This window comes from Daldinia loculata (genome assembly GCF_022478755.1).
Source record: "Daldinia loculata strain CBS 113971 unplaced genomic scaffold F4817scaffold_1, whole genome shotgun sequence".
Taxonomy (NCBI): Eukaryota; Fungi; Ascomycota; class Sordariomycetes; order Xylariales; family Hypoxylaceae; genus Daldinia; species Daldinia loculata.
Window position 1 is genome coordinate 495,973 of NW_026054855.1, and position 26,539 is coordinate 522,511.

Below are 26,539 nucleotides of genomic sequence, written 5' to 3' on the forward strand. Positions count from 1 at the left end.
TTTAATAACTGGAATGAGATAGATATTCCGTATATTTTCAGCCTGACTTCAGCTGATAGGATTATTCTTTCCAAGCCACTATTACCAAGCCGTATAATAAGTATAGCAAGTACATCAGCACTATCTCCGGGCCTCAGATCCCTCGGGAACTTTGTTGAACGCTCTCTCAACAATTGCCAAGATCCCAGCGATACGCCGCCCGATAATATCGCGGCTTCCCCATCAACCAACCATGTTTGCTAGCTTAGTTCTACCTCAACAAGCTGCCCGGATTTCCCCCCAAATCTCCCTGATTTATTAATATTCTATTAATATCGGTATCGTTGGACCATCGGCTTCGTACATATACCTATGCAAGCGCCACCAAATTTATCGAACCTGCTAGACTTACACTCCATGTGGCTTTTGATGGCTTTTACAAAGTTACCTATAGATTCAATGAACTCAAGTATCTTCTAATAATGAGTAGAATGTTGCAAGTAGTTAAATGTTCAATTGCATCTACCTATACAAAACTCAATCATGACGTATTATTGTACAAGCGCAGCTTTTTGGTATCGCTAGGAGCATCTCTAATTCAACCCCCCCATGATACACCACTGCTCTCGGTAGACCGTTCTATTTCCGTTTGTGAAACATGCTCTTTTCAGACGAAAGGAAAAATGCGCTCCTCATTCCCTTATAGCTTCTGGCAGATTTCGATCCACTTAGCAGTAGAGAAACTCTTGGGTCTCTCGATCGGCGCACCGACGGCACGGTCGATGATGAGCTGCGGCAGCACACCAATGGCACGCGAGACGCCGAATAGGACAGTGTAGTAGTTAGCCTCAGTCAGGCCGTAGTACTGGAGGAGGACACCGGAGTGAGCATCGACGTTGGGGTACGGGTTCTTGGTCTTGCCGTGCTCGGTCAGGACCTTGGGGGCGATCTTGTAAACCTGGCTGACTAGCTGGAACATGGGGTCGTTGGGCATCTTCTCTAGGGCGAATGTTCGCTGAGCGGTGTATCGGGGGTCCGTCTTGCGGAGAACGGCGTGGCCGTAACCGGGGACAACTCGGCCGGAGTTGAGAGTGGACCACAAGTACTCGGTGATCTTAGCGTCGCTTAGGTCATCACCAATCACCTTCTTCATCTCAGTAAGCCAGTTTAAGACCTCCTGGTTGGCAAGGCCGTGAAGGGGGCCGGCAAGACCGTTTAGACCAGCGGCGAGCGATAGGAAAGGAGAGCTCAAAGCACTGCCAACAAGGTGAGTAGTGTGGGCGCTGACATTGCCACCCTCGTGGTCAGTGTGGATGGTCAGGTATAGTCGCAACAGCTCGATGAAGTCCTTGTTCTCGCCAAAGCCTAGCTGGTTAGCGAAGTTGAAACTGTAGTCCTTGTCCTTCTGAACCGGCGCAACCTTTCCGCCCTTGAAGACATTCTGGTAGATGCGAGAAGCAATAGTGGGGAGCTTGGCGATCAAGTCCATGGAGTCCTCAAAGGTGTATCCCCAGTAGTCCTTCTTGTTGATACCCTTGGCATATGCCTTAGCGAAAGACGAGGTGTGCTCAAGTGCGGTGACAGCAAGGGAGAACTGCGCCATCGGGTGGAGGTCGGTAGGGCAGCGGTCGATAAGTTCCTCGACGAACTTGGGCACATCGGATCGAGCGGCCCACTCAGCAGAGAGGTCGCGAACCTGTTGCTCAGTAGGGACCTCACCGGTCAGGAGCAGCCAGAAAAGACCTGTAATAATTAGCCGGCGCCCTTACTAACTACGAGATTTTTTTTCATACCTTCGGGCAGGGGCTCCTTGCCGCCGGGGGCCTTAGGAAGAATTTCCTGGCACTCGGGGATCGTCTTGCCTCGGAAGCGGATACCCTCCTCGGCGTCGAGGACTGAACCTTCCCATACTAGAGCTTTAATTCCTCGGGCACCACCATAGACCTGGTCGAGGGTGACCTTGTCGACGACCTTGGAGCCATGCTCTCTGTGCACGAACCATGAGCTTTTGTGCGTGGGGCAATATAATTTTAAATATTGAAAACCTACTTTCTTAGGTTCTTGATCTCTTCAATCTTCTCGGGGAGCAGCTCGGCAAAGCGTTCCTTCAAGGTCTAGACGAATTGGTAAGCTTGAGATGCCGCATAAGGAAATTGGAATTTTACTTACCTGGCTTTTAGAAGAAGAATAGCATCGTGCTGCGTTGAACGCTGTGGTACGGGCCGCAAAACTGGGGGCCCGAAGCGTAGTTCGAAAGGCAGAGGAGCTCAGACGAAGGGTGGACGCCATGGCTGATGATGCAGCGCGAAGCAATTGAATTATTATGGTAAAAACAGGAAATTGGAAGAGGTAATAGGGCTTCTTGAAAAAGGATAAAAAGAGTGATGAAATGCCTCAAGAGCGAAAAGTATCTTTTACCTTGGTTAATTGACTGGGTGACGGACTAGGGGCGGTCTCGGTTGGATGGGGGAAGCCCGAAGAAAAATTTAGCGGGTCCGGCATCTGTTGTGAACTACGGAAGGGTACCTGATCTCATCCTATATCTACCGCCTGTGACACATGTACATATTCTATCACTACCTACTGTACGTGCTTTCAACTTTCCCTTAGGTCGCTGCCAATTGGGGCCGAAGCCTCACCAAAAACTTACTACGGCAGAAAGGACGACCAATAAAAGACGTTTCTGCGAATATTTAGTGCCCGCAATATCCGCGAATAGAACCTGTGTAAACGGTCTCTTTTTCCCGGCATGTAGCCTTCCTATCACACATCCCCTACCTTGCCTTGTAACGTTGACGTCAACCTATTTAGCTTCACTTTTTTTGCAAATACATATAAAGATAAATATGCAAGCAATTATCTGTTCGTTGGGGAGGAAGGAGTTGGTTGCTACGATGTAGTACTCAAATTAGATGTGCATTACGTCTTGTTGCGTTCAGTCTTCGCAAGCCTTTACGTTTGGTTTGGGTCTTACGTGAGTGAGTAGGATCGAGAGTAGGATTTAAATGCCCGACAACGGTGGACAGCTGTTGCTAGATACATTCAATCCTCTGGTCTTGCATAGACCCTGTGTTATGTAGTGATTCAGCAAATACTGCCCTCTTATTCTTATATGTATCAGCTGATAATCCATGGTAGATCGTTATTGAATTACATGAGGCTAGTGGTTGATATGGATGGTTTGAAGTATGTACAAGACTTGAAGTGTTTGCTTAGTTGGAGATATGAATTAGTCCCCTGCTTGATAACAATCAAAACGCATCTTGGTCACATATTGCTACCGGGGGTAACATCTCATGCGCTGTACTATATTTGTACTGGTTGAGCATACCTTGCCGTCATAGAGAAAGTGTGTAATATAATTCTACTCGACGGTCACAAAACCAGACTGTCACAAAACTTATAATTACCTACCTAAAGCTCATGCAAAATTTGGTTCTGATCTCGATTGTAGGATAGGTACCTAAGTACTAAGGCAGCGCTAAAGCACCAAGGCAAGGAAAGCGTAAGGCAAGTGCGAAAAGAACAGTGGGTACTTGTGGCTGGGCAAGTACGAGTGCTCCCTCAACCCCCCACCTCTGCAACACGCGACTGAAAAAAAAAAATCTTGCCAGCCAACAAGTTAAAGCTTTAGAACTTGCGGCGTCTCCTCTTTCCTAACACTTTCCACCACATCCGCGGTAAATATCCCACATCAACTTTTCATCGCATCGCATCAACACCCTGTAAATTCTGCCGACTTCTTCATATAGCTGCATCGAATTGGTCGCGCCAGTATCCCAATCCGCGCCACTATTCCCAGCTTACCATAACAACACAGTCAGGTTTCTAACAAACACTCGACACTCGTACCGGGATCAAGCTTCCCAGGCCGTAGTAGAGGTGCAAAAAGCTTTAGTGGTGTTTCTCACTGTCGCATCAAATTACTCGGCATCGCTGGACATTTTCATCATTCGTTCAATCATTACTACTTTGAAAAAAGACACTTGGAAATCATCGACTTTTACCTAGATTTGCCTTTTGACGGCTGTAACTCGTTAGGCCGCGGCAAGAAATACAAGTAATCGCCCGAAAAGCTAGACGAAGCAAGATAAACCCTCTTAATACTTGGGTGACTATCGCGACTCTATCGTATATCATTCCACAGGTGCTGCGAGCCTGTTCTCGCTGTACATTGTGTGCTTGCCGTTCTCCCCAAGTATTCAAGAGAGCCCTAGAGCAATCATGTCGTCGCCCGTAACAGAGCTTGAGGCTGGCTTGAATGCCATGCAAAATCTAAAACCACCCGGAGTTACCCAATCCCGTATTGTGGCATTGACCAGCTTGTGTGTCGACAACGTCCAGGTAAGACTAGACTGCACAACTGCGCACGTCGATGCATCGGCGCGTATATGAATAGATGCTAATTTGGTTATCTACGTCACAGTCGGAATCCGTACTCATCCAAAAGATCTACACCCACTTCAAGAAAGCCCCCGCAACTCACAAGTTAGGAGTGCTCTACGTCGTAGATTCCGTAACTCGCAAATGGGTTGACCAAGCCAAACATCAAGGTCAACCTATCAATAGTTCTGCAAAGGATGGAACCTACGCTGCTGGCGTGCATAGAGTAACGGAACTGCTTCCTGTGCTTATGAATGACATCTTTCAGAACGCTCCCGGAGAACAAAAGGTACGCTTTATCATACATTCGTCGTCGCATACAGTTCGTAGTTTTGGCGATAGCATCTGCTTCGGTCACGATGCTCCTAGGATAAGCCACATCTAGTCGTGCTATTTCCTAGTGGTTAGGCTATCTTTATTACCATTGCCATGGTAACTTGCTGCTTGCTGCTGCTCGCGCGCCTACGGGCTTAACTGACTAAGACACTTTTTTGCAACATTGACCTAAAAGAAGTACTTACCTAACCGTTCCGTATAGGATAAGATTAAAAAGCTCATTGATATCTGGGAGAAGGGCCAGACATTTCCTCGGTCCATGATCGAGTCATTCAAAGAGAAGATGAAATCATTTGCTGCAAAAGGTAGGTTTCCCGATCCTGAATTTGACTTTGACAATAGAGAACCCCCACTTCTTCACCGTCTCTTGCATTTGTTTGAGGTCACCTATCTGACCCTTGTTTGTTCTTGTAGACGAATCCACAACACCAGTTGGCAGTCCTCCTCCAGGCCCTGGTTTACCAGGTTTGACCGAGAACAAGCCACATGCTGTCGAGGCTCCGAACGCAATCATGGAGGCACTCGCCAACATAGCCCGACAGAATGTCACAGCTACGCCCACCAACAACAATGTTCAGGCTCAAGCTAGCGCGTACAGCGTACCGCCGGCACAGACAAGTGCAACTCAACCTCCTATCCTTCCCCTAACCCAAAGCCAGCCTCCTGTTTCTTATTCAGCACCACCTCAGCAACATGTAAATCTACCGGGCATGCAGTACCCGTTCCCTCAACCAGGTCAAGTTCAGGTTCATACCCCTGTGCCTCAGGTGAATGCTAGTAATCAAGCCGCGGGCTTTCCAGGTGTAGCTTCTGCTGTTCCTGCGGCACCGACTCCTGGTATGGACCCCAGTGTCCAGCAGCAAGTTATGTTGATCAAGCTTCTTGCCGACCAGGGCGTGCCGTTCGATAAGATTCCAGCCATCATAGCTAGCATGCAGAGCACCAGTATGTCTACACCCCCTGCTGCTAATCCAGCTGCAGTGCCCCCGGTAGGTCAGCCTCCGTATGCTGGTTCGTGGGGTCAAGGTGGCTTTCGACCTGACGAATCACGTGACCACGAATTTCAGCAAGTGAGATCTCCAAATAGATATCGCAATCGGTCGAGGTCGCGTTCGCCCCAGCGTCATTGGGATGCGCGTGATTCTCCCCGTGGTCGCTCTGATCGTGAATATGGCAGCTATGGACGTAACTCTCCTGGTCTAGGACGCACAGGAGGCACCGGGTATCGACAGCGTAGTCCTGGACGCCGTGGTCGTAGCCCAAGTCCTGCACACGGCTTTCCCCAGCCGACTGCTAAATGGGTTGAGTTTGACAGGACTATCCCCCAGGGTCACATCAAAGGTAAATAACAATAATTTGTATATCTATTGTAACTCTATACACTAACACGATTTCTAGTTTTGAGTAGGACTTTGTTCGTAGGAGGTGTCACGTAAGTAACATATCTATTCACTAGGAAATGCACTGCAAACTAACAAATGTACATAGTTGTCCTGAGAGCGAGTTGCGTAGTGTTTTCAACCGCCATGGTCAAGTACAGACCTGCATCGTCAACAAAGACAAGCGTCATGCATTTGTTAAGATGGTCACCCGCCGAGATGCTGTTACTGCTAAGGAGGCTATGGAGAGCAGCACTTTTCGTGTAAGTAACCTCGAGAGTTATTATCATGCCTTACACTGCTAACACAGAGACAGACTCGTTGGGGAGTAGGGTTCGGTCCTCGTGACTGCAGTGACTACCAAACAGGCATTAGTGTCATTCCTATCAGCAAATTGACCGAGGCTGACCGAAAGTGGATGTTGACTGCTGAATATGGTGGAAGTGGTGGCCGTGCTATCGAGTCAGGCATGGTAGTTGAGGAGCCAGACATTGAGATTGGTGCTGGCGTCTCATCGAAGGCCATCAGTCGACGCATGCAGACTGACAAGGGTGGAAGACACGGGCCAAAGTCCAGCCGTGGTCCAGGCGACAGCGACGAAGGAGACCTCACTCGATGGCGACGAAATCGGGACCCGCGACAAGAGGATGTTCAACCCGACAGGAATGGACTTACCACCGGACCGGCTGTCCCAGCATTTCCTTTCGGAATCGGAACGGGACCCAACGGAATGCCCGTCTTCCCGCCGGGATTTGCGTTTCCAGCGCCTCCTGCCGACCAGTAGGATTGGTCGAATGAAAATGGGTTTGGAAGATATTAATTGGGTTGAATTGGTGTCCGGGTCTTGGTACCCACTAGGCTTCTAGGGAATTCTCAAAATTTTCTCTCCGAATAATCCTAATGGACGGTTGCAGATGGAGATCATTTTCAATAGTACAACCTGCAACCACTTTACGAATCACGTAGCATGGAACGGCGTTGGTGGTATTCTCCGTTGGGCCTCATAGGACCTTTAGTTAGGCGCAGGTCCTCGTTGATATTGACGTCACATTATACTAGGTTAGTCAACTTCGAGTATAGGTCGATGGACAGCTGCATCAGGGGAGGTTGCGTTCTATTCATTGTATTCATTTTCTTCATCTTCGCGATTCTGGCATTGGCTTGCACTACCGAGCAAGACAATGTTGGTACAGATTGCATAATGTATAGTATTCAGCAGAGAAGGCGTTAAGGACAGAAAAAAAAAGGCAAGGGGCGGCACTTTTGGCAACTCCTTGCTCTGAAGGGTTCTGAAGCCAGGTAGCTTCATAGTTATTGAGAATAATTTTCTTGCGGAAAGTTACGTTTGCGAATTTGCACACTGGACTCTCTTGTGACATGGCTCGAGGTATATGGTCGGATATTGCTGAGTGAGCATCATCAAGCTTATATTAAAGGGCGTTTATCATTGAGTAGTAGCTACGCTATACTGTCACATTGTAGAGTCGCTCAAATGGTAACCAGGTAAACTGACTGCATCATGCATGTAGGCCTTATAAGTTGTCCTTCGAGCTCGCTTAGCCTATAGTTTATATCCCGTACATTCGCCACATATATTAGGTACTTGCATTCATTCATATGGGTAGTGTATAGCTACCGCGTCCATAGATCCAACTACATACATACAAACAAGCAGACTTACGTTTCCATACCGTCGTAGTACCTACGGGCAGCGGTAAAAGGCCGGCGGTTAACGCGGGTTTCGACAACTCCAGCCGGTAGGTAATATAACTAATTCCTTCTCGGGGGCTTGTACGAAGTACAGAATAAATAAATTACTAGCCCGTTCTCTGCGTACTATATATTACATACCTAGATGTAGCACATGTAACTAATTCAACCGTCTCCCGGCTCGCGGCGTGGCCGTTATTTGGCAATATAAAATATAATACATAAAGGTAAGTAGATAGGTAGGTAGGTAGTCCCTCTTGGCGCTGCTCCTTCGGTGGGGGCGCATGGGCGAGAATGCGACGTGTTTGGATATCCTCCGACGGTATAGGTACATGTGATAATGGTAACTACCTACCTACCTACCTACCTCTTCAAGCTGCTGTCTTAGGTACCTAGTATGCGCAATAGCTGTTTTAGGTACCAGGTTATCTGGCCCCCTTTTCGAACTTATCTAGATACCTACGTGATGTGGAATAGGTATAAAAGTAACTTGCCTCGGGCTTTCGAGCTATCGATTCGTAATCTCGGACTGTCTCGGGCGGGGCGGGAGCTTGCGGTAGTAGGGGAAATTAGCGTACTGTACTGTACTGTACTGTGAATATGATATTATACCTACGGTATGAAAAGTCCGGACTATTTTCAACCGGCAATATCGTGGCCGTACTAGCTTCTTATACCTCAAACACATACTATACAGCGGAGACGGAACGAAGCCGAAAATACATAGCTTAGCTTGTTTACAGTACCTTAAATACCTCTTGGGTACGGGACCGGTCCGGGAAGATCTACCCAGGAAACGGCAAATCTCGCTCTCGTGAACCGACGATAGCTGCACCGTAAACCGCCCAGGTTAAATATGTTAATGTTGCCGAAGAACAATAGTGGAAGCAAGTTACTTTATAAACCGTGACCGACTATGATAAAACCAAAAGTGAAGATTATTTACAAAATCAATGAAATCATAAGTTTTACTAGCCGCATAACTTAACAAAGAAACTCCCCTGAAATTATAGGTAAGTAAAGCTTACTACTCATTTTACGTAGAACTATAATTTAATAAAAAGCCTTACGAAAAAGTTTCACAATGCAATTAATAATATTATAATTTCCTCCGCCGTCCATGAGTACCTAACGCATAGCTACCTAGCTAATTAAGCCAAGCCAAGCCAACAAGCTCATTCCTCATCCCTTACCCTACGTATTTACACCTCCTTTCGCAAGACCTCAACGATGCTTACTTCAAATACTTACTCCTCATCCGCATCGTAGCCACATTCTTCATCTTCATCTTCATCTTCATCTTCATACTCAAACCCCACCAACGCCTCCCCAAGCTCCGCCCCCTCAGCCTCAAGCGCAGAGCGGGTATCCGGATCCAGCATCTCCTCAACATCCGCATCTACGGCCGCATTTCGCGCCTGCAAGTCCCACGCCATGTCATCCACGCTCCTCTGTCTCCGGAACCTAGTTGTTCGGGAGAAGGACTGGTTGGCCCGCTGTAGGCTTTCGAATCCGCTTAGGAGCGGTGCTTGGGGATCTCCGCTGAGATGAGCTTCTGCTCGGTAGAGGCCTGTTTCGGGGTACGCTGGGCCCTGAACGGCGCCGATGGTGGGGTCAGGATGGAGAGCGAGGTGTGATGTTTCCAAGTATTCTATTGCTCTTCTCTGGCCCAGTTGGTATTGAGGTTGGTTTGAATATTCATCATTTCCATCCTGGTTCGGAGGGGGGACTTCAGGGTGAGGAATAAAGGGGCGAGGCCGACGGATTGCGCGTTGCTTACCGTTGACCTGCATGTTGACAACCCCTAAAGAAGTGGCGGCTGGGTTATTCTGGCCGTTATTCTCTTCATCGTCTTCCATATCCATTAGATATACTCGTCCACTACCGTCTCCAATAAGAAGTTTGGTAAAATCCGGTGAGAAAGCACCGGCTGTGATGGGTGCTGCCACTTCGATAAGGTCTCTCACCAACTCTCCCTTCCCCTGTCGTATATTCCACACCTTAACAAACCCGTCGGATGAACCTGTATATAGACGATCGGGGGATGTGGCCCACGCTATAAACTTAACTCCGACATCTTCCTGCTCTCTGTTTCCGATAACTTCTTCAACCGGATCTAATATATCATTAGCCTAATCTCCGGATTCATACGTGTATAAAATTTGATGCTTACCGCCATGTTCGAGGACACACATTGGTTGGTCCTCGCTCGCGGCCGAGTCCCAGACGTAGGCTTTGCCGTCAGTACAGCCGGCGGCGATGTACGAGTATAGAATACTGTTGGGCCTATATCTAATGTTAGCTCCTTACGTTAGGCAACTTAGTAGGGGTAGTGCGTTCATACCTGATTGCAAGCTCATTGATGTCAATGGCAGGGCAATCGAGTGTTTTCACGACGCTATATTGGCCCGACGCCTCGTTCAACTCAAAGATACGAATCTGCGTTCGAATATGCTCCTCTAGCTTCTCAGAGGTCTGTGACGCCGAAGTTGCCGCGGCAAAGCCTGGCCGACAAGGATGCCACACAACTTCGAATACATTCGAAGTAGCCGCACTATTGACCTTGACCTCGGTATATGTATTCATATCCCATAAACAGAGCTCTCCAGTAGAACGCTTCTCTTCAGGAATCTCACTGTCGTCATTGTTAAGGCTCCTTGGCGAGTATCCGATCAGCAGGAGATGGTTCACGCTTGAGTCTATTCCCCAGCGGATGGCGGACGGGAAGTAGGCCCATTTATCCGAGGGGACGTAGTCTTCACCATGTACTCGCTTACAAGAGAACTCTTTATATCTGTAGGCTTGCGAGTAATTGCCCGACCTGTCACGTTGCGTATAATAAACCCGTACTGCTCTTGTAGGAACATCGGTGGCTGTGGCGACCTTACTACCGTGTTTACTTTTATTCGTCACGACGAAATTGACGCGGCCCTCGTGGTACCACGTTTCGCGAAGTGCTATAGCCCCTTCAGTTGTGTGCCAGACCTTGACCGTATTGTCGAAGCTTGAGGTAAACGCAAAGTCAAAGACGGGATCATAATCTGACGAAACCACAGACGTGAACAGCCAAGGATCTTGACTTTCCCTCATTGCTTCCAAAGCATTGTCGCCATGCGCAACGAGCGGACGGGGTATACGGTGATCGGGATACGCTCTTAATGTCTTCAATGACGCATCGCCGAATAGAAGGTTGCCAGGTTTATTATACTGTTGATTATGCGAGTCGGAATGAGTGGTCGCGCCGCAGACGAAGCGTGTAGCATCCGGCAGCCAGCTGATAGTCATGATATCCCCGGCACAGTTGGTCCATTCAACCTTGGGCTCCAAGAAGTCCTCTCTATTGCTCGTGAATATCGTGGTATAGGAGTGATAGACCCTAAGACCCCCGAGGCGGTTGCCCGCCATCTCCCTTGCGTATAGTGATAGTGGCACAACGTTCGCTCTCTTGATAATATTCGCATTCTTACTGTTCCTCTCATCTCGTGCGAAAGTTAATAATATAGGCTCTAGGTTCACTTGTTTGTGAAGTACGTCATTTAGGAAGTTTTGAAGACTTTCTATAGAACGCTGCAGTAGGAGCCAAGGTGGTGGATCAAATTGATCGTAACGGCGACGATGAGCTTCGAGAATAAGAGTTCTTAACTCTCCAAACTTCTTCATCAGATGGCGTAAATCCTTGGTGTCTGACCTCTTAGCTTTAGTAGACTCCCTGTTACATAGAGACCTTGCCACATATCGAAGATATTTGGTCTCGAGATCGTAGAAGTCGACGTGGTAAACAGTAGGATGGCGCAGGTCGCATGAGTGAAGCTTGATATGACAACCATGGCTTAATCCATATCTGATCTTACCCCGAAACTTTGAAGCTTGATATGGTATATCGGACAGGTTGGACCATCGGTTGTTCACGTTTGCGGGCGAATCTTTCCCATCGGGCTCGTGGCTTTTGCTTGGACGCGTAATCTTTGACTTTGGTCGTAAATGCCGTGGTGAAGCTAGCTGTTTCTTTCTTGACTGGGTTTGGAGATACTTCCGGATTTCCTGGAGAACTTCTTCGATAATATCGTTCAATTTCTCTTCGGTTTCACAAATATACGCTTCATCGCTACACGAGGCATCGTCGTCGTACGAGTCGTCGGTATCGTCCTCGACATTGTGATTCGACGCCAACTCAGATGGTGGCTTCTCGATAGAGGGAAGAATACTCGGGATCGTCTTTGCTATGGACCCTTTAGCGGGCACCAGTGCCGACTGCGAAGCCGCACAAGTAGTAAGACGGTGTCGGAATTCCTGTAAGATGTCAGAGGTGCTACCCTGGAAAGGAATATTGAGAACGGGAAAACTTACATTTCCCGCCGTTAATTCGGCTACTAATTTATAAATGCGCCCAATAATAGACGACTCAATATTCGGAGGGAGACGGCCGTTGCCTTTGTGGAAGTGCAGTTGGAAGTCATCATCGGCGATCGTACTAATAATTTTCCCGCCGAGCTTTTCGACGTCGAAGATATTCTTATCCAGCTCCTTGACGGCGGCGTCGAGGTGTGGGAATACCTGCATCTGCAAGCATTTTGTCAATGCCTCTGTGTCCGGGATTGGGGAAGCTGCTTTATAGGCGGTGCCATTCGATAGTTTTTGGCGTTTAGACTGGTGGTTGTCAGCTTTATGAGGGTTTTGCGGCGACGTCGATAAGAAGCGAGAGCGAGATTCGATATGGGTAGAAGTTGGCGCGTTCGACGCGTTAATTCTTGAACGAGAGTTAGGCGAAGAGCAACGGCGTTTACGGCGTTCTTGCGGCGAGCTATAAGGCCGGTTTAAACTTGTGGCAACATAATCTTCATCTTCATCATTAATAGTAGTTAAATCGATAGAAGCCCCTCGACCAGAAGAGGTCCTCGATGGGTTCCTAGCCATCGTGAGTAGGCGTTGGTCTCCACTAGTAACAATTCAAAAATGTAAACTGAAATCGGCAATTAGTTGCATTACATAATAATTAAATTGGCGGATTAAAAATAAAAATTTAATATTATTAATTTTTAAATCAAGTTAAAAACGATTAAATAATAATTTATATTTAAATTAAAATTAAATATTATTAAAACATTAATTTTATATTTTATATTTTATATATAAACATTTAATATACGTTAATTAAATAAATTTAAAATAAATCTATAAAGTTTTTATTTATATATACAAATTAAATACATCGCTGGCGAAAAGTATATTTAAGCAAGTTCGGGTCGTGAATTACAGCTTTGGTCTAACGGAAGCTGTTTCCGCATTGATTTCCTCGTACATACGGACAATCTCGTCTTTAAACTTCTTCACCGTTTGGGGTCTCTTGAGTTTCAAACTAAAAGTTATAATATTAGCATGGATAAGGAAAAAACATGTATTTTTAAGGAACTTACGTTGGTGTCAAGAGCTGGTTATCCACCGTAAACGGTTCAACGTCGAGGAGACAGTTTCGCACGCGCTCGTATCCGTTGAACTTGTGGCTCTTGGCAATGCCATCAAGATGCTTGAGAAAGGCCTTCACTACACGAGGATCTTGGCCTGCCACCTTAATAGCCTCAATATCATCGGAAGCTACCGTTTTCTTTAAGATCTTGCTGGCGAACGGACCGAATGTAACCGGATCCACACCAAAGATGCCAACTAGGGTCGACTGGCTGGGTTCGCCGTGAACGAAGGCGGTAGCGATCAGGTTCGAGCTACCCATAAACACATTCTCGATACGCTCGGGCGAGATATATTCTCCCTGAGATAACTTGAGAACGTTCTTCTTGCGATCAATAATCTTGATCCGGCCGAGTTCGTCGATTTCGACGATATCGCCCGTGTGGAACCATCCATCGGGCTCTAAGGCCTTCTTGGTCTCTTCCTCGTTCTTTAAGTAGCCTTGGAAAATAAAGGGACCCCGTAGCAACAATTCTCCTCGTGGCCTAGGCTTGTCCGTCACGAGGTATTCGAGTTCGGGTTGCGACTCTAAGCATATTTCTATGCCAGGCATCGGGCCACCTACGTTGCCCAGAGAATAATCGCCCTCAAGCTGGAACGATCCTGCGGCATACGATTCGGTAAGACCGTAGCCCTGGCAGAAAAAGTTCCCTAAGGCCGCTCGGAGGAACTCGTGAACATCAGGGTCGAGTTGCGCGCTTCCACTCACCATGGAGCGACATCGATCTAAGCCAATTGCGGCTCGTACCTTGGGAGTCCATATCCGGTCATAAAGGAGGTGCTTGTTGGATGCCTTGCCAGGCGGGAGTTTCATATTAGCCTTCTTTGTCTCTATGACTCTCCGTGAAAGAGCACCTTTCACACCATCAGCTTCGACGGTCTGCGCCTTGATTCCTAGGCTGAATCGATTGAACAACCGAGGGACCGATATGAAGCCGGTAGGTCTTAGAATCTTCAAGTCGTCAACCAGCTCTAGCATATTTCCATGGAAATATCCGACGGCGGAACCAGAAGCTAAGGAGCACTGATCTATCATGCGCCCATATATATGAGCCAGAGGTAGGTATGAAATGCTTATATCTTTGTGAGTGTAAGATCCGCTGGAACGAGCACTCGCGCACGCTGCAACGCAGTTGGCATGAGTAAGCATCACACCCTTCGGATCGCCAGTAGTACCAGACGTATAGTTGATAGTGAGGATGTCTTCTGGGCGAGGGGGGCGAGGGGGGTGAGCTAACTTCGCCCCGAGCTCCTCGACGTCCGCGAGCGACCATATCTGGACTCCGTGCTGCGCAGCGATGCCGTTCAGCAGCGCTTTCTTAGAGTAACCGTTCTGCTCTCCGGCGTCCAGGGGATCCATGGAGATGATCAGCTTGAGGGAGGGTATTCGGGGCGCAAGGGCGAGGAGGGTTGCTATATGAGGTAGCGAGGAAACCACACAGGCAAGTTCGGAATGCTTGATGATGTATTCAGACGCATCGGGACCAAGAGTTTCGTATAGCGAGACGGAGAAAAGCGACTGGGAACTCAATCCGAGATCTTTTGTCAAATAATGTTAGCAAATGCTGCCGCGAAAATAGCCTTGATCCTCCTAGCCGTTTCAAGCGTAAAAACTTCTTACCTGCTATTTGCCATTCGGCTCTGTTCTGACTCCAGATACCAACGCCATGGTTGCCAGGCGGGATTCCAATTCGGCGATGAAGCTCATATATACCAGAACCGAAATTCTTGCTTCGCGCCGCGACCTCGGCGTAGGTCTGCCAAACGTAGCCGTTCTCCCACGACTGAGTTTCCGGGATCCAAGGTCGTGTACCGAGACATTTGTTATTGGGATATCGCTTGACGGAATCCTGGAACAATTCGTAAAATGTACGTATTTCAGGTGTGAAGGTGTCAAGTAAGGGTTTATCATGAAATCGCCAGTGCCTGTAGATGGGAGATCGACCCTCTCGCTCGGTGCCAGGAACAGGTAGAGAATAAGGTGAACCGGGCGGAGGCGGCGTCGACAATTGCTTAATATAAGCTTCGATCTTCGGATCGGGTCCTATTCCAGCCATCTTTGTTGCGTAGTATGACGAATTGACGGTAGAAATAGTAGGTATGAATCAGAACAGGAGAGTCGCAAGTTGAAAATAAGCTCCTAATGACGGAGGAAGAGATGTAAAGGGACTTAAGGGGAAATTCTGATCTGGCTGTCTAATCGCAATCCTTATTCCGAAGTTGCTACTCAAGCCCGTGACCCACTTGGAGTAGGAATAGATACCGAGGTGGGTAGTAAAGACGGGTTAGCGCGTAGACTACTGCCTTGATAAGCTAAGAAACTCGCTAGCTCTGCGTATCTAGGTCTCTAACGTACGCCGACAAAGAAAAAGAAATAATCGTTAAGCTTTCCGAGTCGGAGAGGACGGTATGTTGTAGAAGGTGCAATTGCTATACTAAAATCCTCCTGACATAAAGGAAGGCGTTCCTCTCAGCTTTTTAAGGGTCTTTTGCAAAGTGGTTGCTTTCGACATGTGCTGGGCTAGGCCTGCCAATGCATGAATCCAGCAAACCTCCCCCCAACTGAGCCGAGGTCTGGGGACTCGCGTTTGCAGAAGGCGCGTGATTTAATTGGCTGACCCCTCGACCTCGGAGTAGTAATATGGGGGATTTGCCGAATAGATCAGATCTTATTGGACAAACCTAACGCATGCCTATTCCTTTCTTCGAAAGGTACCAGACGTCATTGCCCAAGTCATGCCGGCTCTTTCTGCATGTAATTTAAGCATATTGGTAGCAACAGCGCTCCTACTGAAGCCCAACATCTTCAGCTTAAAGTAACTAACATAAATATCAACTCAAAATCTCTTAGGTAGTATATCAAATGTAACGAATAGGTAATCATCATATGCATCATGTCTCAGCCACTTTTTGAACATCCGAATTTCAATCCCCTTCAACTTGGCATCTGACTTGGTGAGGCTTATTAACCCGCGGCCGGTCTGCGGCATTCGGGGCCGAATAGCTGCACCGAAAAAAAAACATCCCGACAGAGACATATTTAGCAAATCGTTGGGAGATACAGCCGAACGCTCTAGAATCGCACTCGAAGACATGTCTAAGAATAGGTATTTCCCAGGAGTTACTTGGAATTTTCCAACCACGCCATAGGGATATTCAATCAGAGTATCCCGGGCAAGCAATTGAAAAATATCTTGGTATATTTAACGCCGTTGATACTTAAGTTTTATTTGTCGCAAGCAGAAGAGCTTACAATGCTATTTAATTAAGTTCTGAAGTCAACCTTTAAATACCTTATTGTCGCACGGGGTGGATAGCCGTGGTTGTGGCACAGCCACCACAACGGCTATGGGGAGCTGTGGCGTTAGCCACAGCTATTATGTAATCAACTAGCTATATAAGGGTTGCGCTATGCGCAACCATAACTTAGACCTCTACATACCACTTACAGTTACCATATGCTATTTGTGACAACACCATAACCTTCAACACTTATCATTTTATATTTTGATTGTGGGCGTGAAGTGAGATTATTTGCTGATTGCTTTTAAAGCGTTATATGAGATCAATCATTATGCAAACTTTTTGTGCCTTGTGGCTAAAGCAGAGAACAATACTATCTAAGAATATATCGAGTCTTCACCAACTTCCAAGCAAGTAACATTTTACAGAGTATTATCATACCAAGACATCATACCAATGTTGGAAGAATGCCCTTTGCATGAAGTACGGGAAGATAGCCACATGATTTAGGTCTTGATGCATTCGCGATTGCTGTCCTACGGATCCGTACACCGGAATCCACTTCTCGGGATGAATATTGGATCTCTATTCGGAGGGAAACTTGGTCTCCGAAATGGCCCCACCAACTCCGGGGAAGGTCTCCAGAAGTAGCCAGGCTGATATATGTAGTCTGGAGCAAGGCAGATGCTAACAATTGAGACTCGATGGAGATCTAATATAACTACCTACCTATATATGTTTCTTGATGAAAAATGTAGTATGAACATATTTAATTACTTCTCATGTAGATCCATTCATACTAAAGTCATCTAACAACCACAATACATCACCAAAATAAACCGGAATGCTCTGAAGAAATAATCACACATTCACAAGTCATACACTCCAAGCAACATCCCAGACGTCTTTCTTGGCTGCGTACGTGCCGGCACTCGAGACCAGTCTCGAACTCTTGCACGACATAGCTTGGGCAGCCAAGACGTGCCTTAAGATTCAGATCCATTTTCTGACACGGAAAACCCTGGGTTTGTTTTCAAGGCTCTTGTTTATTTTTGGCTTCTTCCCCACGATCGATGTTTCGACGTCTCTGTGCGCTTTCATCGTTGTCTTCTTTTTTATTAGTTATTATTAAATATACATTTGGTCTAAGTGTATGTATGTGTAAATAATCCCTACGTAGGCCTTGAAATAGACGGAGTGTTACTTTAAGAGGTATGTAGTACGTACGCAGTTGGATAGTTGGACGTTTGGCTTTACAGGGACACCGTTGTGACTATGCATGTAGGCGCCCGGCGGCTGTCTTGTAAGCCCCTACTATTTTACGCCTTACCGCCAACACGGACAAGGCTCAAGGTTCGAGTCCCCTATTACATAACGTAGAATGCAAGACATCTAAAATTAATAGTCACTTATAGTCCGCGATGGCTGCAAATAGTTACGAATATTTACATACCTACCTTATATACGTCAGGTATGCACTCCCAACATCGCAGTAATAAATCTATGTAAAAATCGAGTGCCCCATCTACAAAACAACCCCCAAAGTCCGTGCATCCGGCTCTCGTTCGACAACGACACCAGAAACGTGAAAAAAACTCTTGTCGTGTATTAAGCTTCAACCCAGCATTGCGAACCCTCCCCTGGTCGTACCGACTCGGCAGTTGATTGGGCTGGAATGGTCGTTCCGAGCGTAGTCATATCCCCATTCGGGACATCCAATCTCTAGCGCATAGGCCTCATCCCTGATCGCTGGCGTTTCATGTGGTCTCGCGAGTCGCCAGTCGCCTCCTAGCAAATCGCCGCCCCCCCAGCGATCACAGCTCAGTCCGCCGTTCCAGTGCAACGGTCCTGTAGCATATTCACCCTGATTAAGTTGTAGACTCCGGAAATCTTGATAATTAGCCAGCGATGTCCCCCCTCCCCCAGGTCGCATGATCGCTAGGTTTTGTTGGCTGCTGCTCTTTCTCTCCTCTCTTCGATCTTCTTCCTGTTTTACCACAACAACAAGCTGTGTATTGTTCCCGTGCCTGGTGCTCTCTTCCGTTCTCTAGCATATTTTATATTCTTCCTTTTTTTTGCCGCCGCTGTCGTTCCTTGCTCTTGCTATTCGTACAAATAAATAACTCGCCCTGTCCTCCCGGCGCAAATTCATTATTACAATACCGATTTTATGACGACTACTTCGCATCGTGACGCTCGTTTTCCCAACCGTATACCCAAACTTTCTACCGCCAACATGTCTTCAAATATAGTTTTCTTGGCAATTCGAGCTGCACAACTCATCTTTGGTATTATTCTACTGGGCCTCACAGCTTACGGTATGTCTAACATGATGGAGGATATTATAAATCCCATATGAACGATGAGACTAATATGAGTTTGATAGTTGCTCACTGGTACAATGTGGATACATTGACCACTTCCCCCTCTCAGATCAACTTGCTGTTATTTGCTTCGCTATACACAATTGTATCTGTCCTCTACCTTGAGCTAGCGCCGAGATTCGTTCCTAAGAGTAAGTTACCAATACTGAAATAAGGTAGCCACTATGAGTGATTCAAAGACTAATTTATCATCAGTTTCGCACCCGATGGCTGCGTTTGGCCTTACGACTAGCAATGCGCTCTTCCACTTCGCCGGCTTCATCGCCCTCTCAGTCTTCATGAGCAAGCTTCTCTTCTGCCGCGGCAGCGTGTGCGGTTCAGCTCAGGCTAGCATCGCCTTCGGTGCTATGGAGTTCCTGCTCTGGACCGCCTCCGCCATCTTTACGGGAAAGGAGGTAGTCCAGGGGGGGTTTCTCCCCAAGCGAGGTGCCAAGTCCCAGAGCCCTTTAAAGTCATCCGAGATGAAGGAGGCCCCGGCCGCGTAAGCTCCGGCGGGCTATCCGTCGGTAGTCGCGGCTATACGGACATTCCTCTTTCGCCATACCGGCCGTCGCTCGACTTCCAGGCGGACCAAAAGGATATCGGGCGCTGGAATCACGTCTATTTGCACATGGGTAAAGGCTCGGATACTTATACCCTGCAGTCATAAGAACTGCAAATCTCGGGGTTGGGAATGGGGGGGTTACGAATGAGAGGATTGGGGAATTCAGAAATTTAGGCTTGGTCTAGATGACTAGCCAATTAGTATATCCATGGTCCACGGGAGGGTTCGATGGGCGTTTTAGGGACTATTCGAAAAAATAATAGTTATTACAACTAAAGGGAACTCATATGGTAGAACCCGTGTTACGAAAGGGGAACGATTAAATTCAATATACCACCACTGTTACTTGAGTTGATTGGTTCTTTGAGTATTGTTCGTCAGGGGCTAGGATTTAAAACAGCGATGTCGGCAAGCCTTATCCTAATGAAATCTAGATGGACTAATAACCCTAACCGTAGTCAGTAGCTACATATGCAGGAATCCTACCCCGAATCCTCCCTATTTACCGATGCGGGAATACCAAATCTGTCGCAATATAGCTACAAGATGATGTTTTACATACCCCGCCATAGCTCGTCAGCTTTAGTAGGAGGTACTTTCTCATAGCGGCTTGCGTGGGATGCCCCGCGGTAACCCCCCCTTTTTTTGCCCCAATTGCTTGTAAGTCAATACCTTGACAGGAGTAAACAGTAAGTTAATTCCCTAGGAGGTAGCTAGAGAACATTTATTAAGTAAAACCATTACAAGATGGAAGGAGACAAGACTGACTCACCGGCTATTCAATTAAGTATAACCAATCAAAAAGCTCTCAATATAAAAGTAAGTCCCATCGTACAGGGAGGTCGCCGAACTACACGGACTTACACGGCCAAAGTACAAGCTCGCTAATAGAACTAGATACGCGCAACTCTACTCTTAATCACCCCTCTATCCTAACCGGGATAAAATGCCTTACAAGAGCAAGCTTATAGGCGATAGTCGATGGCGTGCTTTTTACCCCAACTCCACAATTCCCTAAACAGGGTCTTAAGAGTGACGATTCGGGTAGGGTACCTCTGTCGGGAATCCGTTTATGATGAGCAAGTATATATCTACATATGAGTTAGCCAAGTGATACTCTTCCTGTAGTAAGTCTTGTAGCTTGCGAATTCAAATACTTCTCTATCCCCTCCTCTCGGAGTCACTGGACTGCAATATCTGGTTCGGTACCACTCCAAGTCCATATATTATCCCACTTACACGAGAGACGACCCCTCCATATCCGTAAATATTAAACATACTCAAAACCAGTCGCAATGGCGGAGGAATTAAGCAAGAACTTTGAGACTCTCCAACTCCACGCGGGGTATGAACCTTACTGAATACTATAGGAACTTGGAGGTGATGTTAATGGCTAACACCGTTGTAGCCAACAGCCGGACTCGGCAACGAATTCTCGCGCAGTTCCTATATATGCCACAACTGTCTGTTAACCCGAGGCGCAAAGCATTAAGCTGAATTGGAAGCTAACTCAGACAATAGAGCTTCGTCTTTAATGACTCGGCACACGGCGCGAGGCTATTTGGCCTCAAGGAATTTGGCAACATATATAGCCGGCTCATGAACGTTAGTAGCAGTAGCCACTCATGTCCGGTAATTTGAACATATACTAATCTAGTCTCTCTATAGCCTACCGTCGATGTCTTTGAGAAGCGTATCGCTGCTCTGGAAGGCGGAGTGGCTGCCGTCGCAGCTTCGTCCGGCCAGGCAGCCCAGTTCATGGCTATCGCCGCCCTCGCTCATGCCGGCGACAACATTGTCGCGACTCCCAGCCTCTACGGTGGTACATACAACCAATTGAAGGTTTTTATTGCGCGGCTCGGAATCAAGACTAAGTTCATCGAGAGCGACAAGCCCGAGGAATTCGCCGCAGCCATCGACGATAAGACCAAGGCCGTATATATCGAGAGTATTGGTAACCCCCGGTATAATGTCCCGGACTTCGAAGCCATTGCCAAGGTTGCGCACGAGAAAGGTGTCCCTGTAGTGGTAAGTAGCTCGAATCTCTTACAATGTTAAGATATACTAAATGCTAACGTGAATAGGTGGACAACACTTTCGGAGCTGGAGGCTACTTCGTCAGGCCAATCGACCACGGCGCAGACATCGTTGTCCACTCGGCGACCAAGTGGATTGGTGGTCACGGAACAACTATTGCTGGTGTTGTCGTCGATAGTGGGAAGTTCGACTGGGGAAAGAACGCGGCCCGGTTCCCCCAGTTTGTTGAGCCGTCAGAGGGATACCACGGCCTCAAGTTCTGGGAGACCTTCGGACCTATTTCTTTTGCCATCCGTGTAAGAGTTGAGATCCTACGTGATCTAGGCTCTTCCTTAAATCCCTTTGGCGCCCAACAACTCATCCTCGGTCTCGAGACGCTGAGTTTGAGAGCCGAGAGGCACGCGCAGAACGCGCTCGCGCTCGCAAAGTACCTAGAGTCTAGTCCCTACGTGAGCTGGGTATCGTACCCCGGATTGGAAAACCATCCTAGCTACGAACTAGCCAAGAAGTATTTGAAGAGGGGTTTCGGTGGTGTCCTTAGCTTCGGAGTTAAGGGCGGCGGCGCTGCCGGTAGCCAAATCGTTGATGGCTTCAAGCTGATTTCCAACCTCGCCAATGTTGGAGATTCCAAGACTCTAGCTATTCACCCTTGGACTACGACACACGAACAGCTATCGGATGAAGAGAAGATCGCCTCCGGAACAACCGAGGATTTGATCCGCATTTCCGTTGGCACGGAGCATATTGACGACATCATTGCCGACTTTGAGCAGTCTTTCAAGAAGGCTTCTGCTGCGACAACGAAGGGAGAAGAGGCAGGATCTGGAGGTGAGACTAAGCAGAAGGAAGCACCAACAGTGGTCTAGGTTAAAAATATGAACAGGCTTTTTGAGTAGCATATAAATATACCCCCATGCAAATTATAAGTAAGTCTCTCCTTTTAGTGAGAAGAGAAGTTGAATGTTTCATTGGAGATATGATATTGCTGTGATATGACGTTGACAAGTCACTTATTCATATAACTGCAAGAGTAAAGAATCAAATAAACATTTGAAAAGAAATATTTCCTTGATTTATTATTAATATTAACATATTTAGAAGAGAAACCGAGTAGTTTCTTTATCTCGGATTTGATAAACGGAGACATCCCTAACACTACATATGTATAAGCCACGGCTATACTTTCCCATAGCTAACGCCAAGATCCTTCCCCAACGACGTGCCCCCACATATGTATTACATACATGGAGGTACGTACCCTGTACTTCACAACGCAAGTACCTATCATCATATGTAGCCTTCGAAATTCCACAGCTTCAAGACCTAAGCCAACCTCTAACCCAACTCCCGACCACCAACTCCCCCATCAAGCCACACCTAAACAAACACCACCATAGAAATCGTCAAAAACCAGCCAAAAAAAAAAATGCAAATATCCCTCTCAACCGCCTTCCTCGGCGCCCTCTCCGCCCTCGCCGGCCCCTCCGCCGCCTCCTCCTCCTCCTCCTCCTCTAACAAACCACACCACCAACCCCAAACGACCATCACCCTCTGGATCCCCTCCTCGCAAACCCTCCCCAACCCGCACATCCTCCCACCCACCACGCACGCGACCCTGTCCGCCCTGCGCCGCGCGTACGACGCCCCCCTCACCGCCGCCGGCTCCTTCGTCTTCCGGAACGTGACCCCCGGGTCGTACCTAGCCGACGTGCACAGCGCGACGCACGCCTTCGCGCCGCTGAGGATCGACGTGCTGCCGCATACGCCCGCGGACGACGGGGACGCGAGAGGGGGGGAAGGGGAAGGGGAAGAGGGAGAAGGGGGGTTGGTGGTGCGCGCTTGGGAGACGTACCGCGGCAACGACTGGGATAATAAGGGCCAGGAGGTGCCGCGGAGCGGTGGCGGGTTCGCGGTGAGGGCGCTGGGGCCGAAGGAGTATTTCGTCGAGAGGGGGTCTTGTGAGTATTCCGTTCTGCTGCTGTTTTCTCGTCTCCCTCCTATTTTCTACTCTTATTGCTGTTGCTGGAGGATATCGTGTGGGATGGCTAGCTACCTAGCCAGCTGGCCCAAACCACGAGAGCAAAACGACAAGAGAAGAAGAAAAGAAAAGCAAAGAGGTACAAACCACATATGCTGTTGAACCAAGCTAATAACACCCGTCAAATAGTCTCCATCCTCAGCATCCTCAAGAACCCCATGATCCTCATGGGCCTCGTCAGCATGGTCCTATTCATCGGCATGCCGAAGCTAATCGAGAACAGTAAGTCCACCTCACCCCAATTTCCCTTCTCCTTTCTCCAACACAAATCCCCCAACCACCCACCCAACTAACTAACAACTACGCAGTGGACCCCGAAATGCGCGCCGAATGGGAAGAGCAGCAGAAGAGCAGCCCGATGAGCAGCCTAATGGGCGGCGGCGCCCAGCCCGGCGCCAACCCCATGGGCAACTTCGACATGGCCGCGTACCTCGCCGGCCAGGGCACCAAGAAGGACGACGCCGAGCCGGCGCCGTCTAAAGGTGGGAAGAAGTAGATCGTGTAAGAGACGTAGGTGCGAAGAGTCGAAGAGTGTAGTATAAGCGTACTGAAATATCTAGACACTTAGGAAAATAGTATAAATCATGAACGAGGGTATAGAGAATAATGACCCCTATTACAAAGATGAGATGCTTGAAGTTGTATTCGTTCAGTTGTAGGGATTAAATTGCCATCGCATTGCTACACCTAAGCACCCAGAACGAGCGTTCTTTATGCGCTATTGCCGCAAGACCTATGATATGTATGTACCAGACCCAAGCATCGAGTCGATCTCGACTTCAAGTTCTCTCCCTATCCCTTCCTTTCTCGATATTGTCCTTACTATTATTCTTGCTGTCATTCATAATCAACGCCTCCTAATGCCTAGTATGAGTCTTGTCTGTCTGTCTGTCTTATCCGAGCCGCATAGCCTTCCTATCATCGTCCCTCACCCGAGCTGATGATAAAAAACAAACGCGAAGAAAACATTCGATGTATGCTTATTTGCTTTAAAACATACCGCAACGCAACGCAACGCAACGCAGCGTCTAGAAGTCTCCACCAAAGTCGCCACCGCCGTAATCGCCGCCATCATTGCCGTCCTGATAGCCCTCCGCATACGATTCCTGCTGCTCATCATTGATCGCATCCGCAATCAGCACACCGCCCAACAATCCCGCACCTACACCCAGCGCCGCGCCTCCCGCCATGCCCATGCCGCCTCCGCTCTTCTGAGGCGGTTGCTGCTGCCCGTAGTACCCGCCCTGCGGAGGATAACCGCCTTGGGGAGGGTATCCGCCGTACTGGCCTGGAGGCGGGCCGTAGCCGCCGTATTGCTGTGGAGGTGGAGGACCGTTGTAGTACCCTTGCTGAGGGGGAGGGGGAGAACCGTATCCGCCGTAGGGTTGTTGGGGCTGCGGGCTGTATTGCGACTGTCCGCCGTATTGCTGCTGGCCTGGGTACCCGGCGTGCGGCTTGTTCTTGCCGCCGCCGAAGAACTTGCCTAACAGGCCCTTTGCTTTGTCGGCAGGGTTGCTGCCGCCGGATGAGCGCGGAGGCAGCTGATCGGGATATGGCGAATAGCCCTGGGGCGGTGTGGGTGTGCTAGCGTAGGACTGGGCGGCACCTCTAGTGCGCGCGTTCTCTTCCTCCTGTAGCTGGCGGGCCAACCGAGCGTCTGCGTCCTCGTTCGCATGTGAGCTAGATCCGTACCCAGGCTTCGTTGACTCGTTCACGAAGGGGTTATTCTTGGAGTCGGTAGGCGAGGGTCCGGAGCCTGGCGTGTAGCCCGGAGGAGGACCGGGGGGCGCGCCGTCATCGTGGCGGTTAGGGTCTACGGCTGGCTCGGTAGGTCTGTCCCATTGTGATTTCTTGGTGTAGGTGTTAACGTAGAACCTAGAGGGAGCAGAGCGAGTTAGAAGATAGCGGTTTGATGAGACATCAGAGGATGAGGAGTTAGATAGGAACTCACCATTCGTGGTATTGATCGTTCCAGCGGGCGACCCAACCATCAGGGACCTTGGGAGGCGGCGGGCCGGAAGGAGCAGTGAAATCAGCCATGCGTGCAGAAGCTGAAGTTGATTTGTCTATATTATTAATATGGAGGTGTGAAGTGTTCAGCGGTTGATCGGTTGATCGATCTACTTGCACGAGGAAGCGGGGTCCTTATGATAGGTGAGGAGGGGTTTTGATGTTGCGAAGGAGAAGGAGAGTAACTAAATGTATGGATGTTCTGTAGAGATGCAAGTATTTAATTTAGGTTGCTTCGTGAGAGAAATAAGTTAGTTGGTGTTACTGCAGGAAGTCTTTCGTCAGCTACCTTAGGTAGGTAATAAGAATAAATAGTAACAGGCTTGCAGGGTGGCTACTGCGGTTTTCTGTCTAAATGCGATTCTAGATTCTGCTACGGGTAGATGATTTGACGAGGTGAGGCGATATACTACAGGTAGGTACATACATGTAAGTTAAAAGGTACATTGACATGACATATACAATTGTACTTGAGCGAGTGTATGTATAACTCTAAGCACTGCCCCCAATTAGCTCCAACTTCGCAGTTTCGGCAACTGTAAAGCCGATAATCGTCTCTACTTCTCCTTGTACTTATAAGTACCTTATTAGCTCCCCCGGGTCGATTGTGTAACCGATAGTGACTTCTTATTTGCCCCCTTGACCCCTTTCTCTTACTGGAGACCTCACTTACAACCAATCACCATCCAAGCGAAGTGTGGCTGAGCTCTTGTCTTGTCTTGTCTTGTCTTGGACTTACAAGTACCTACGATATCTTGTAAAGGACCAAGCTGACGACACCGGCACCGACAATGACAATGACAATGTCACGGGTCCCTGCTTTCACTTCGCATAGGTATTTGAGTAATGTTAGCCAGCTTACGAATTGCGAGTTCCGAGCCACGATGGCAATAACACGGGGCCTAGTCTAAAAACCTCGGTAGTCATGACTTGGCTACCTCTTAAGCTCGTGTAGTAGAGCGAAGTGGATTCACTCGATACTCATATGAAACTCGGCTATTTCTGTTACTATAAGATAACGGGGGCGACCGTT

The 26,539-nt window shown here is 48.1% G+C and overlaps 8 protein-coding genes across 8 annotated transcripts; 4 read left to right on the forward strand and 4 right to left on the reverse strand.

Annotated features, from left to right (window-relative positions):
* Positions 1–473: 473 nt before the first annotated feature.
* Positions 474–2,605, reverse strand: F4817DRAFT_322223 (citrate synthase-like protein). The gene is made up of 4 exons (XM_049301373.1): positions 2,149–2,605; positions 2,029–2,093; positions 1,773–1,966; positions 474–1,722 (listed from the first exon to the last, which is right to left on the reverse strand). Exons 1-4 carry the CDS (start codon positions 2,266–2,268, stop codon positions 680–682), a joined length of 1,422 nt encoding a protein of 473 aa, XP_049163871.1. The 5' UTR covers positions 2,269–2,605; the 3' UTR covers positions 474–679.
* An 863-nt stretch (positions 2,606–3,468) lies between these two features.
* Positions 3,469–7,452, forward strand: F4817DRAFT_322228 (uncharacterized protein). The gene is made up of 8 exons (XM_049301374.1): positions 3,469–3,529; positions 3,594–4,323; positions 4,406–4,651; positions 4,901–5,003; positions 5,113–6,039; positions 6,097–6,130; positions 6,187–6,340; positions 6,394–7,452. The coding sequence occupies exons 2-8, from the start codon at positions 4,204–4,206 to the stop codon at positions 6,859–6,861; spliced, it is 2,052 nt and encodes a 683-aa protein (XP_049163872.1). The 5' UTR covers positions 3,469–3,529; positions 3,594–4,203; the 3' UTR covers positions 6,862–7,452.
* A 1,412-nt stretch (positions 7,453–8,864) lies between these two features.
* Positions 8,865–12,805, reverse strand: F4817DRAFT_4311 (WD40 repeat-like protein). Its single transcript, XM_049307462.1, has 4 exons — positions 12,135–12,805; positions 10,132–12,077; positions 9,961–10,073; positions 8,865–9,903 (listed from the first exon to the last, which is right to left on the reverse strand). Exons 1-4 carry the CDS (start codon positions 12,699–12,701, stop codon positions 9,035–9,037), a joined length of 3,495 nt encoding a protein of 1,164 aa, XP_049163873.1. The 5' UTR covers positions 12,702–12,805; the 3' UTR covers positions 8,865–9,034.
* Positions 12,806–12,930: 125 nt separating this feature from the next.
* F4817DRAFT_322230 (acetyl-CoA synthetase-like protein) lies at positions 12,931–15,906 on the reverse strand. Its single transcript, XM_049301375.1, has 4 exons — positions 15,607–15,906; positions 14,872–15,547; positions 13,202–14,789; positions 12,931–13,143 (listed from the first exon to the last, which is right to left on the reverse strand). Exons 2-4 carry the CDS (start codon positions 15,305–15,307, stop codon positions 13,038–13,040), a joined length of 2,130 nt encoding a protein of 709 aa, XP_049163874.1. The 5' UTR covers positions 15,308–15,547; positions 15,607–15,906; the 3' UTR covers positions 12,931–13,037.
* A 2,823-nt stretch (positions 15,907–18,729) lies between these two features.
* Positions 18,730–19,362, forward strand: F4817DRAFT_311017 (membrane-associating domain-containing protein; the record flags this gene model as incomplete). Its single annotated transcript, XM_049299934.1, has 3 exons — positions 18,730–18,811; positions 18,880–19,008; positions 19,073–19,362. The coding sequence occupies 3 exons, from the start codon at positions 18,730–18,732 to the stop codon at positions 19,360–19,362; spliced, it is 501 nt and encodes a 166-aa protein (XP_049163875.1).
* An 855-nt stretch (positions 19,363–20,217) lies between these two features.
* Positions 20,218–22,553, forward strand: F4817DRAFT_322237 (O-acetylhomoserine ami). The gene is made up of 5 exons (XM_049301376.1): positions 20,218–20,766; positions 20,830–20,884; positions 20,943–21,026; positions 21,090–21,449; positions 21,506–22,553. Exons 1-5 carry the CDS (start codon positions 20,717–20,719, stop codon positions 22,322–22,324), a joined length of 1,368 nt encoding a protein of 455 aa, XP_049163876.1. The 5' UTR covers positions 20,218–20,716; the 3' UTR covers positions 22,325–22,553.
* Positions 22,554–22,566: 13 nt separating this feature from the next.
* On the forward strand, positions 22,567–24,121 carry F4817DRAFT_322240 (uncharacterized protein). Its single transcript, XM_049301377.1, has 3 exons — positions 22,567–23,416; positions 23,626–23,718; positions 23,805–24,121. Exons 1-3 carry the CDS (start codon positions 22,885–22,887, stop codon positions 23,990–23,992), a joined length of 813 nt encoding a protein of 270 aa, XP_049163877.1. The 5' UTR covers positions 22,567–22,884; the 3' UTR covers positions 23,993–24,121.
* F4817DRAFT_322242 (uncharacterized protein) lies at positions 24,122–25,916 on the reverse strand. The gene is made up of 2 exons (XM_049301378.1): positions 25,448–25,916; positions 24,122–25,371 (listed from the first exon to the last, which is right to left on the reverse strand). Exons 1-2 carry the CDS (start codon positions 25,534–25,536, stop codon positions 24,525–24,527), a joined length of 936 nt encoding a protein of 311 aa, XP_049163878.1. The 5' UTR covers positions 25,537–25,916; the 3' UTR covers positions 24,122–24,524.
* Positions 25,917–26,539: the final 623 nt, after the last annotated feature.